The 12397-nt window shown below is 35.5% G+C and overlaps 3 protein-coding genes across 5 annotated transcripts in view; 2 read left to right on the top strand and 1 right to left on the bottom strand.

Moving 5' to 3' along the window:
• The window catches only part of LOC6603244 (protein Wnt-5), an 89127-nt gene that overhangs the window by 60791 nt on the left and 15939 nt on the right, over positions 1-12397 (bottom strand). For all 3 annotated transcript variants that reach the window (XM_026985579.1, XM_026985580.1, XM_026985581.1), the window contains exons 3-5: positions 5744-7349; positions 4712-4796; positions 585-765 (exon numbers count right to left, since the gene is read on the bottom strand). In XM_026985579.1, coding sequence (XP_026841380.1) covers positions 585-765; positions 4712-4796; positions 5744-7349 — 1872 coding nt within the window. The remainder of the gene's footprint in view (positions 1-584; positions 766-4711; positions 4797-5743; positions 7350-12397) is intronic.
• LOC6603243 lies at positions 10418-10960 on the top strand. The gene is made up of 2 exons (XM_002028193.2): positions 10418-10622; positions 10689-10960. The coding sequence occupies exons 1-2, from the start codon at positions 10425-10427 to the stop codon at positions 10860-10862; spliced, it is 372 nt and encodes a 123-aa protein (XP_002028229.1). The 5' UTR covers positions 10418-10424; the 3' UTR covers positions 10863-10960.
• LOC6603250 lies at positions 11199-11651 on the top strand. Its single transcript, XM_002028191.2, has one exon. The coding sequence runs from the start codon at positions 11220-11222 to the stop codon at positions 11586-11588; it is 369 nt and encodes a 122-aa protein (XP_002028227.1). The 5' UTR covers positions 11199-11219; the 3' UTR covers positions 11589-11651.

Raw genomic sequence — 12397 nt, 5'->3', positions numbered from 1 at the left:
CTCACACGTATAGCTAAAGCCCGCAGCTGCACACGCATACAACGATGTGTACCGTTTTGCATTGGACCGTCGCATCGCCTGATCTTTCAATTCTCTTTTGGCTCGACTTCTTTTGTGGAGTGGAAGTTAGTCGAAATCTCTAGATGAAACTAACCGCACGCATAGTTCATACCGCCGCATCACAGACAACCCCCGCTATTCATATACACTTTGTAACATAACCGACAATCTTAAATACTCAATATAAGTAAATAAATAAGCTCAATATATTAAAAGATTATACAGTCCACTAATTCATAACAAATTTTAGTAAAGGTTACTTGTGTAACCTTTTATATAAGCATATGTCTAGAGTGCAAAATAATAGGTAAGCCGACGCCTATGGCTATGTCCAGGGTATTGATGATGATCAAGATTAATTGTTATTTATAAGATCGGAAATGCTTCCTTTTTTTGCGTTAAGAACATCTGGTACAAGCTTGTATCTACAAAATTGTAACTAAGTTCAGTGAATATGTCACTGAATTTAGTTTAAGAGACTTAATCGGAATAAAAATAAGAGATCGAACGAAGTTACTACTTACTTATAAGCGTATTCCAGGTTGTCACCACAACCCCCCCACGTCCAATCGTCGTGAAGCTGTTTAGGCCGATTCCCACGCGAGCAGCCACACGACGCTAATTGGCCATCTCGACACGCACGGGCAATGAAGCTGGTCACCGTTGCTGCTGCAAGAGCATGAATAAATGCCATTTCTGGTGCCGCTGCATTAGATACAAAGATTTCAGTTAGTGGTATATTAGTGCTAGTGCATTTTTGAAGCGTATATTATCTTATACATATTACATGTGATGTAACTTTACTCCTAATAAATTCCCAAACTTCTGAACCGATATTAACAAAATTCTAGATATTGTCTGCAGTTTTGTCCAACTTTCAAAATAGGATAGTGTTGGGTTACGTAGTATGTTACTAACAATGATCCATAGATTATAGCCACGTCTTTCTTTCGCCTTCTATATCGATCTCTTAGCGCTCTCGCTTGCATTAGGGGACGTTTGGACGTCTTTTTTCACGTCTATTGCGAATAGTTCTTCAATCCGACACCGTCTTGAACCGATCCCTACGTCTTCAATTTGACCCCGTCTTGAAGCGTGCTAATTATATACCATTACATACCCACAAAAAACCACAATATTAAGCCGAAAAATCGTCGAATTTTAATATATAGATCGCGAACATACGGTGCTGGAAAAGCTCTGTAGCTCAACAGATAGTATTTATCACATTTAATATTCTTAATATTATTTTAATTGCAATTACATATAGGAATTTATTAGATTGATTGGGTAAGTATAGAGTTGTGTTAAGAGCTAAAACGATCCACTAATGAGAGAATTTATTTAACGTCCCGCGTTTGTAAAATTAAGTATTCAATTTAGCAACAGCTGATTATAGGTTGTGGTCTAATCATGATGAGTTACCGATGTCAATGTTTTTTCTCATTTGAATTCAAGGTATTTACCGCGGTTTTTTGTGAAATGGGTCCCGAGAAGCAATTGAAAAAGGGCAATTATTGGGATTACATGGGTTCTATACGTAATCAGCGTAAAAATGCACAATAATCAGACGATATTAAAAGGGAAGTTGGTGATTTGATTTGTAATGAAGCAAAGGAAAGTCACAGCACCCAACAACACCAGCAGACAAGCGACTTATCCTTAGATAAATCGGTGAAATTCTGAGTTTGGAAATTTTAAAACGCCTTATTAGGAGAGTCAAGCATTTGAAGAGATTGAAATTAAAATAAAACGAGGGGGAACGTTGTGAGTTGCTGCTGCGACTGCAACTCTACAGTTTTATTTATTTATTTAATTAACAATTATCTGCTAATAATGGTACTTATGTAGTTACAAAAGGAGGAAAGAAGAGAAGTTAAAAGTTTGTTAAATTTAGGGGATGATAAATATTACACTCTATTAGCTTCAGAGGATCAGAGGATAAGGTATGACAGAGGCAGTTATAGTTATGGAATATCACCCTAAAAGGTTATTGTTGGGCGTAACTAGACCTACCTATGGGTAAGCGGAGTGGAATGGCGAAGTCAATCTGACCCAAGAGAGTTTTGGGGTCAACAATCCCGAGAAGGAACTTGTGCACGAACTCAGGTTTATTTACTGTTGCAGCTATATGGCTGTTAAAACACATCTTATGATCAAGTAGGACTCCGAGGTCATTAGAATTCAAAATTCGCTCCAGGACATGATTTCCTAGAACATATGAGACAAAATGTGGAGCGCGACGGTAATGTGTCATAAGATTGCATTTATAAAGGTTCACAAAAAAAATAAACAGAAGCGGTCCCAGATGACTTCCCTGTGGCACTCCTGAAGTAACATTAACCATATTTCACGACACATTAGAAAACAAAATACGTTGAGTACGGTTGTTAGAGTTAGAAAAAAATCCAATCTAGAAGATTCGTTGGGAACCCTAATAATGAGATCTTGTGAATAAGCAGAGCATGGTTCACAGAATCGAATGCCTTGCTGAAGTCCGTAGCAACTGCATCCGTCTGCAACCCACTTTGAAAACCACGGTGGATTATGTTAGAAAACTCAAGAAGGTTAGTCGATGTTGAACGATGTCTGAAAAAACCGTGTTGCGACGGAGATATCAAGCTGCAACAAAGATGTTGCAGTTGCCGGGTGACCAAGAACTCAAGAAGCTTCGGGATGGCGGAAAGCTTTGCGATATCACGATAGTTTCCAATATTTTTCCAATACCAACAGCAGAAGATTCTGTTATGTTCTGGTAATGAAGGGACGGACGAAAAGCGTTTGACTTACGCTTAGAGTTAAAGAACGAATAGAATTTTTCAAGATCACTACGAAAGTTTCTACTACATTGTGAAAGGTAATGATTATAACACTGACTATTTACGGCAAGGAACACAGAGCGAGCGGAGGAGTATAGAGCTAAGGCCGACGTGGAGCCCGACTTCTGGTACTTTTTATAGAGCCGGGATTTATTGTTTTTTAGGTATGACAAATACTTGGAGAACCAGGAAGGCTTGGACGATACAGGTACAGTTTTTTCTGGAACAAATGTATTAAGGGCGGAGTAAATAGAGCTATAAAACGAGTTAAGTTGCGTCTATGCTCGGTAATGAATAAAGAAACGACCAATCAACAAGCGAGAGATGTAGATCTAAATTGATAAAATTTGTTTTGCGAAAACACTTTATGTGGCAAGAAGCCATGGAACTGTCAGCACCACCAGATCGGGATATATAGACAAGGGATCAAGGGATATAGACAGAGTTGGATAATAAGGATCTTCAGGAAACATTGGGTCAAGATATCTGTCCATTATCCGTTAGCCCATTGATAAAGTCATCGTCGCAATTGGGAAACAACAGATTAGCGTCATCGCAAGGCAGCCAAGAAAGAAATGGGAGGTTAAAGTCCCCCATGACAATAATTTGATCATTGTAACCTAGTGCAGATACGACCGTATTAGTTGCTGAGAGGTGGTGTAAGTAAAGCTCAGCATCAGACCTGGGAGGAATGTAAAAGCAGGTTAAATAGAAAAATGCCGAGCCAACACGAACTTTGACTGCAACAAATTCCATTCCATGGATTTTATTGAATGGAAAAAACTCAGATGAGAAAACAGATTTGACTGCAATCAGAACCCCACCTGCAAAAGATGGGCGATCCATTCTATAAATAGTGTAACTATCAATGAAAATTTCATGATCATTGACAGAAGAGTTAAGCCAGGTTTCGGTAAAAGCTATGGCGTCGAAATCAAAAGACGCACTATTTGTATGAATTTGACGCAATTTGCCCAACAAACTGCAAACTTTATTCAAGCTCATCTGAATAGGTTCAAGTGCACTATTGCATTTTGACGTCCTTATCGCTTATTAAACGACGTCATTTCTTGTTTGAAAGTTGCAGTCAAAGAAATTTACGTCGATTTTTTTCAAAAATGGGTGGCGGAAAGCATTTAAATCCCTTTGAAAAATGTCAAATAACAGGTTATATAAATTCAGGCCTAAATCAGGTTGAAATCGCTAAAAAAAAAAAAAAAAAAAAAAAAAAAAAAAAATCGGACGAAGCCAAAATGTAATTGGCAATTTTATTCGTCACAGCACGCGACAACACCAGAAGACAGACAACTTATCATTAGACCTGCTTCAAATTCCAAGCGTTCAGCAGCCAACATTAGTGAAGAATGCGGTGTAAATGCAAGTTTGGCAACTGTTAAACGCATTAATCGGAGTGCAAAACATTTGAAGAGGTTGAAGGATGGATGGACCGGACGGCTATATATGCTATACTATACTATCCTTTACTAACCATAACTAACTACTATAAATATTCTAAATAAAATATTCTTCCAAGAGTTAAATCGACTTTTTAATGGCGCTCTTTGCGGGTAAAAGACTGCATTTTTCAGAAACAAGAACTAAATTCGAACCGAAATTTGCTTTGGACTAGTTAAAAACCCGATGCAACCATTTCTTATTCAAACGATTGTTGGATGCATTCTTGAATGGAGCATTCTTCAATCAAAATTCATTCAATGTTTATTCGAAGGTTTTATTAATGTTGATCGCAATTATTTTGTGTTGATTGACTACTAGTTCTGGAACATAGCTAAGAATATAGTATAGAATTAAATTTTATTTAAAATACTCACCTAAACTTGTCATGGGACCAAAAACGGTTTCATCGTTAGTTGTACTGCAGTTCCAGCGACGACTTTTAAATTGAAATTGGCACTCCTGATAAATAAAAACAAAGAAACGGTTTAAAATAGGAGATGAAAACTTCTTAAAATTTAAATACAAATATCGGTAATAAATATATTTGAGATCAGATTTTTTGTTATATTTCAGAAATATCGTGCGTGTGTGTGTGTGTTTATACACCCGTATGTTTTTACGGAACTCGCAAAGTTTGTATTAAAATCTTATAGTGATATGAAAAATTTGTCGCAGAACAAGTCCGAAGTAATTTTTGTATCTGCTGGTTTGGTTTACGATTGAACTAAAATGATAATTAGTTGATAGTCTGGCAAATGGAGAATTGAAATGAGCATGAAATCTCCATTGAATTTTTTCCTTGACTTCTATTATAAATATGTAGAGATATGCGGACAAAAATATGAACCAGCAGATAATTTAAAAAATACATACTTATCCGAGGATATAGGGCGTAACAATTAGGAATCACCCCAACATGTTTTTAAATTTTGATATGTTTTACCTTGCCACTTAAACTACCTCCACTGAGCGACGTTAAATAGTTCGAGCCGAAATATAATTTGCAAAACATTGCGGCACCTCTGATACTATCTCAACATAATTTTCAAGCCAATCCTGAATATAAATAAAGTTTTTTCCCATGGTCAAGATTGATACCGAAAAAGATTAATTAATTACTATTAAAAAACAAAAAACTTTGAATTCAATTTGACTTTTTTCTTGTTCGCTCGAAAATTACTGTTAAAATTGAGTGATGGTTGTATAGTCGTTTTTTTATTTAAATTAAATTTTGACTCCCTTTTTTCAAAGTTTATATATATGGTTTTTTTTGTCTCTGGGTGTATATTTAGATTTTTTATCTTAGCCCATATTATGTTCAATATATGCACATGTACTACATACTTTAATATGCAGCAATAATAGTTACATACATTAGTATGTTACCACTTTTGTTACATACTTACTTGAATAGCTGCACGGGCACCACGACTAATCGCTGGCATAACACTAGTATGCTTTACACATTGTTTTTTCTGGCCGTAGCTTAAGCCATTGATTTTATAACAGCTATTAGGATTTAGGTCTATTTTTTCTGAGTAGGCATTTAGTCTTGAAGTTGTATCATTGTACTGTTCTTTAGGTGATACCAAGCCGTTCATCTTGGCGATCAGGAAATCGCTTCCACTTGCGATATCTGCCGATGTCATCACAATATCTCGGTCGAAATAATCAGTATCACGAGCCAGTTTATCAAATTTCTTTTCAGCTGAGCCTTCAGTGATTTCTTTCATGGCTTTCTGACCGCTTGGTTGCGAGCGCTTCATACGATACAGCCTTTCATCCTCTGCTTCATCGGATGGTGAAGTCAAGGCGGAATGTGCTTTAAAGGAATCTGGTATCTCAATAGAGACAGCGAAACGCCTAGTATTATTGATCGTTTGTATGATAGGCTGAAACCGAGGTTGTATGTATTCTGATTGACCTCGAAACCACTCATCTCGTTCCCGTTGGCGCTGTTGCTCTTCTCGTCGCCGCTGACGTATACATTTTGGTGATTCTGGATTACGAAGACAAGCCGGGCGCTTCGTTGTGCGTGCCGGTTCCAAATTTCCTGGACTTACTATGGTGGGCACTGTCTCTTCAGTGGTTGACCGGGTCGTTGACTCATCCTCATTCAACAAGTGTACTTGAGGCACTATGGGAATATTATCCAACTTTCTGTTCCCATCGCTTTGAGCAGAATCATTGGTATCCGCAACTGGTTTAAGAAAAGACGACAACGTATTTATATCTTCATCGTTATGGTAGTAACCGCCAAACGGCTGTTGACCTGGAGTATGTGCGCCGTGCGGAACTTTGCGTGTGGGCGGCGCTATCGGCGCTGCATATTGGAAAACCGGTCTAGGCGGACGTTTCACGTTCGTTGGTGAACCAGCAGACTGCTTAGCTTTGTCTTTTTGCAAGCTTGGGAATTTAACAAACTTTGACTCAAAGTTTGTATTGGTTTTAGTCATATTGTGCAAGAACAGTATGTGCTTCTTCAAATCGTCTATATTGGAAGTAGGGTCCACTTCTAGTTTCGTCGATGTACTGCTATGTGCTATTTGCGTGGCTCGACGTTGTGTATTGGAAGCGGCTACGAATGTCGATTTTACAACTGGTGGATGGGAAGAGGCAGAATCAAGCCACCCAGGATCAGGTGATGCATTCTTTAGTGCCATTGGCACTATAAACTTGCGATCCTCATCAGTTAAGCTAGCGGGCAGACCATTTTCATCAGTATCATCATCAAGAAGTACAATTTGTTTTTGATCCATTTCTTCCTGTATCGGATGAATCCGGCGAGATCTTGGCGGATCATTTGTCAGTCTTTTAGTGAGATCTGCTTTTACAAAACCAGTCTGAGAGTCTCGCAAATCTACAGGTTTTATAAAAGTTCCAAGTTTACGCAGACCCTCTTGATGCATATATGCTTGTTCATCTTTAGTGATATTAAGAGGAATACTTGTATTCGCCAGCTGTTCCTCTTGACTTCCAAATTCAATAAATGGCGATCTTAGTCCAAGACACCTACAAAGAAAAACAACGCGTCATTTATTGGATAGAAACAACATTCATTGAGATCTAATATGTTAAAAAAAATAATTTTTCGCTCCAAAAGGAAAAGTAGATGGTGCCGTGTCCAAAAATTGTTTTCATCAAAATATTTAATAATTACATATATTGATGGTGATATTTTACAATTTTGATTTTTTAAATAACTACACCCAGCGCTGTTATTTCAATGAACAGCAGCTTTTACGGGTATTACGGTCGTTAAAGACAAAGAGGTGGAATACTTAATTTCAGGCTTTTTAAAGAAGTATGACTTCTTTAATTTGGTAGTCTAGAAATGTATCAAAAAGGGTTTTGAAAGTTGCGCCACTACTATTTTAATGAACATTAAGAATAACTTGAATTTATTTTAGTAGATAAAATAACGTTAAATGGTCATCAGACTTCAAGGGTATACAAAATTCTAAGCAGCGAGCTTTGTTTTTTTTTTTTACTTTTCATTTTTCTATTAAAGCTTGCCATGTTTTGCTGTAGCAATTAATATTTTTGTCTCTATTTTCGATAAGATAAAGTTTCTTAATTAATTTGAACCCTGAATAATACAATTTAGGTAAAATGTAGCATTATATTTATACCCCGTAACTCGTATTGTGGCTTATGTTACGTGTGTGTGAAAAGGGCAGAATGAATCGTTTTTGACATATGTACATATATATACACTTTTAACAGCAAGATCTAACCAAATTTGGAGCCAAAGCCAGAGGGCTTTAGGACCGTTTTGATATTTAAGATCCCTAATTGAAATTGAAAAAATATACAATTATATATATATACATATATATACATATATATACATATATATACATATATATACATATATATACATATATATACATATATATACATATATATACATATATATACATATATATAAATAAGATTGTCCGATTCGGTCATCAATGCAAAGCGCGCAGCACTCCGATAAGTCAACCCAATTACTCGAATCTCCAACGGAATCTTTAACCCCTTGTTGAAAGTTAGTTTGCCGGTACACCTAAACCTGTTTTTACACGGTCTTTTTTTACACGGTTTGGAAATAACACTGTTCAAAAATCAAAAATTGTACATTTTTGTACACAAATAGATAAAAACCCACATAGCTCAAAAACAGCAAGAAACCATGCAAAAACAAGAAAGAGCATAAAGAGAAATGGAAGAAAATTTACTGGACAGAGCAATTGCAGATAGCAAACATTTAGAGGAATTCCCTTTTTGTGAAAATTTAAGGATATTACTTTTTCCAACGTTTACTAGTTGGTTTAAAGTATATGTAAGTATATAGGTATATCTATTTATTTAAATATACTGTTTCGGAAAACTCTCTCATTTACCTTTAAGCTATCGAGCTCAAAATAAATTGCGTACCATTAAATTCAAGAATTTCGGAAAAAGTATGAAAAAAATATTGTCCTGTTTTTAGAAACATAAAAACGTAAAAACGGAACCGTATAGGCCCTGATAGAGGCGAAATGGTCAATTAATGAAAAACTATGCTTAAAGTAACTGGCCACTTTCGTCATGACAGTGAACATACGCAGTAACATGGTTGACATCATAGCAACTCATCTTGCTAAGAGAATCCGGTTCACAGAGGGATGATCTAAGGATCATCGTTTTCATACACAGAAATGAATTTTTCGTAAATCCAGAACACTTTTTTTTTATTATTATTTTACGAGATGCATTTCATATAATTATTAGTATAATTATTAATTTTAATTATGTGTGTGACTCATGAACCCAATCTTCTAAGATAATCTAAGATACTTACATTTTATACGCTTTCTTACTTTTCAATACATTTTTTTCACTGCAACGGCCTAGCATAAGGTCCTGCCGACTCTTGATTAGTATTTGAGTCAATACTTTTTAAACCACTTTCCAAAACTCGGCTTTGGTAGATGGATTTACAGTTTGATATATTCATATGATATACCCTCACAAGATTTCGACTTCTTACTTTTGCCTTTATTTTTTCGTCTAACTCTTAGGTCTCTTCTTCTGGACAAAGCAATGATTAATTTTTCGCTCCAAAAGGAAAAGTAGATGGTGCCGTGTCCAAAAATTGTTTTCATCAAAATATTTAATAATTACATATATTGATGGTGATATTTTACAATTTTGATTTTTTAAATAACTACACCCAGCGCTGTTATTTCAATGAACAGCAGCTTTTACGGGTATTACGGTCGTTAAAGACAAAGAGGTGGAATACTTAATTTCAGGCTTTTTAAAGAAGTATGACTTCTTTAATTTGGTAGTCTAGAAATGTATCAAAAAGGGTTTTGAAAGTTGCGCCACTACTATTTTAATGAACATTAAGAATAACTTGAATTTATTTTAGTAGATAAAATAACGTTAAATGGTCATCAGACTTCAAGGGTATACAAAATTCTAAGCAGCGAGCTTTGTTTTTTTTTTTTTACTTTTCATTTTTCTATTAAAGCTTGCCATGTTTTGCTGTAGCAATTAATATTTTTGTCTCTATTTTCGATAAGATAAAGTTTCTTAATTAATTTGAACCCTGAATAATACAATTTAGGTAAAATGTAGCATTATATTTATACCCCGTAACTCGTATTGTGGCTTATGTTACGTGTGTGTGAAAAGGGCAGAATGAATCGTTTTTGACATATGTACATATATATACACTTTTAACAGCAAGATCTAACCAAATTTGGAGCCAAAGCCAGAGGGCTTTAGGACCGTTTTGATATTTAAGATCCCTAATTGAATTTGAAAAGGGAATTAAGAAATTTAAGAGATCCCTGTTAAATTTTTTTTTTTTGTCAGAAAAATAACTGTAATTCCTATAGACAGTTTTTCTGTTGCATTCCCAAAATTATAAAGAAATCAGATTAGTGGATATACTCCAGTCTGAATATCGGAGATCGCATTCGCAAGTCGAGTATATGATTGTACTATCAAACTAGTTCAGAGTATAGAGTATAGCGCTATAAATAAAAGGTTCGTGTAAGATTTGTTGCGTTGCAGTTTGAAAAGTTTTGCAGATTCAGCGAAATTCTCAAAATGAGGCAAAGTTCCGTAGCTTTTGTAGTGACAGTAGCATTCATCTTATTCGTCGCTTTCCACGAACCGGTGTGTGCCACTAACAACTACCTCTGGGGCGAAATTGGGGCCAATGACTACAAGCTAGCCAAAGATACAGTCAAGAAAGCATTTTTTGTTGGTCTGGTACAAACTAAGAAATATGTTTTTAAACAGTCGGTAGGTTAAATACCTATTAAGTTAAGCAATATCTCTAAACAATCAAGTGTTTTTGTTTAATTGCAGGACAACCTAGACGCGTTAACTATTACTGCCATTCAAATCACTGACAAAAAGAAAAATAATGGAGCCACTGCCGAGCTTATAAGCGGTGGCCCTGGTTCGAAGGGTGCTACAATTTTATTTAATTCAGTGCGTGGCTATGGCATTAACGATGTTGTTGAAATATGGGGCCGATAAAGTGTAACAAATTTAAAATTTAACACCACACCAACTATTATGATGTATAGTATTCCACTTTACTTTCTCCATAATAAATGAGATACGCAGCAATAAAATGTTTTGTTTTTTTATGTTAAACCGATAACAGCAAAGAGCCGTTACAAGAGTTTCCACAAAGTGTGGAAAGCTAGAATTTATGGACTTTTGAGATATGCTGCAGGTGTTGGAGACACAATTTTATTATCGAAGTAGGTCATCATCGAATAACAATTTTTTAATCACGCCGGCCCTATAAAAACGAAAGGCTGTCTTGTCATTCGCATCAGTATTCATTCTTCCATCTTCAAAACACCACCGGAACTCACTTCTGTTAAAATGTACTTCAGCAGTGTGTTCTTGTTGCTACTAGGCTCCTATGTCTGTTTGATCAACGGTCTAGGCGGCAGTAGTAGCGAAGGTAACGATTATACGTGGGGTACTAAATTAACAACTGATACCCTAATTGCACGCGAGGTCATAACTAAAACAAAGATGCTGCTGCAAACCACAACAAAAACATATACGCTGACCCAGGCGGGCACCGCCAAAACTATAAGTTATATACACATAACGGATCTAAAACGCATGCGCGGTGCAACTGCTGAGATCACTTCTGGCGGTGTAGGTGACACGACAGTGACAATCAAATTTACTTCTTCAAGAGGATCCGGAATTAAATCTCAAGTGGAAATATATGGAGCATGATCGAATGATAAACTCCATGGTAAAATATCTCACGAATAGTTATTTTTCCGCGATGTTCTTACACATTTTAAGTGTATTTAAGTGTACACATAGTTTATTGTTCTAATAAAAAATAAAAAACATAAAAAATATGCTGATATTATTAAGAATACATTTAAGAAGGACTTATAAATGTTAGGTGGAATACTTTGCCAGCAATAAACTGTAACAACTTTAACATTATAATTTCTACCTACATGCATGTACATATGTACAGAAGTATTATTATGTACATATACTCGTATACTCGATTGGTTGTACTTAGAAGAACTATGTTGCGCAATTTTGCAAACTGTAACAACTTTAACATTATAATTTCTACCTACATGCATGTACATATGTACAGAAGTATTATTATGTACATATACTCGTATACTCGATTGGTTGTACTTAGAAGAACTATGTTGCGCAATTTTGCAACGATTTTACGTAGATTGTTATTGTTATATTGTTACTTACCAATGACCAAACCATTCAGCGAAAAATATTAAAAAATCTGATCATTATATTCACTATATCATTATATATTATATATCTTCAAGACTTCGAATTGAGAAATACCTCACAAAAAAGGTTGTTTCTGAAGAACATTTTCACAAACGCTAAAGAATTCACTTTCATATTTTAGGATTTCCCTTCAGGAGTAACGTTACGTTCATACGACAAAATGTAACAAATTAATAATAAAAAATTAAAATTTTAAAAAGATGTATTCCTATTTGCATAGTAATTATGTAAGTAATTAATTAAGTATTCAGCAAAACAACAAT

This window comes from Drosophila persimilis, unplaced genomic scaffold, assembly GCF_003286085.1.
Source record: "Drosophila persimilis strain 14011-0111.01,24,50 unplaced genomic scaffold, DperRS2 tig00000002-arrow-pilon, whole genome shotgun sequence".
Lineage (NCBI taxonomy): Eukaryota > Metazoa > Arthropoda > Insecta > Diptera > Drosophilidae > Drosophila > Drosophila persimilis.
The sequence above is the reverse complement of the archived record's forward strand: the minus strand, read 5'-3'. Positions and strand labels throughout refer to the sequence as shown.

Excerpts from the sequence above, each read along its gene's own strand:
- LOC6603243 (XM_002028193.2), top strand. The coding sequence starts at position 10,425 with ATGAGGCAAAGTTCCGTAGCTTTTGTAGTGACAGTAGCATTCATCTTA. Across the intron at positions 10,623-10,688 it reads AATATGTTTTTAAACAGTCG|GACAACCTAGACGCGTTAAC; the intron begins GTAGGTTAAATA and ends GTTTAATTGCAG.
- LOC6603250 (XM_002028191.2), top strand. The coding sequence starts at position 11,220 with ATGTACTTCAGCAGTGTGTTCTTGTTGCTACTAGGCTCCTATGTCTGT.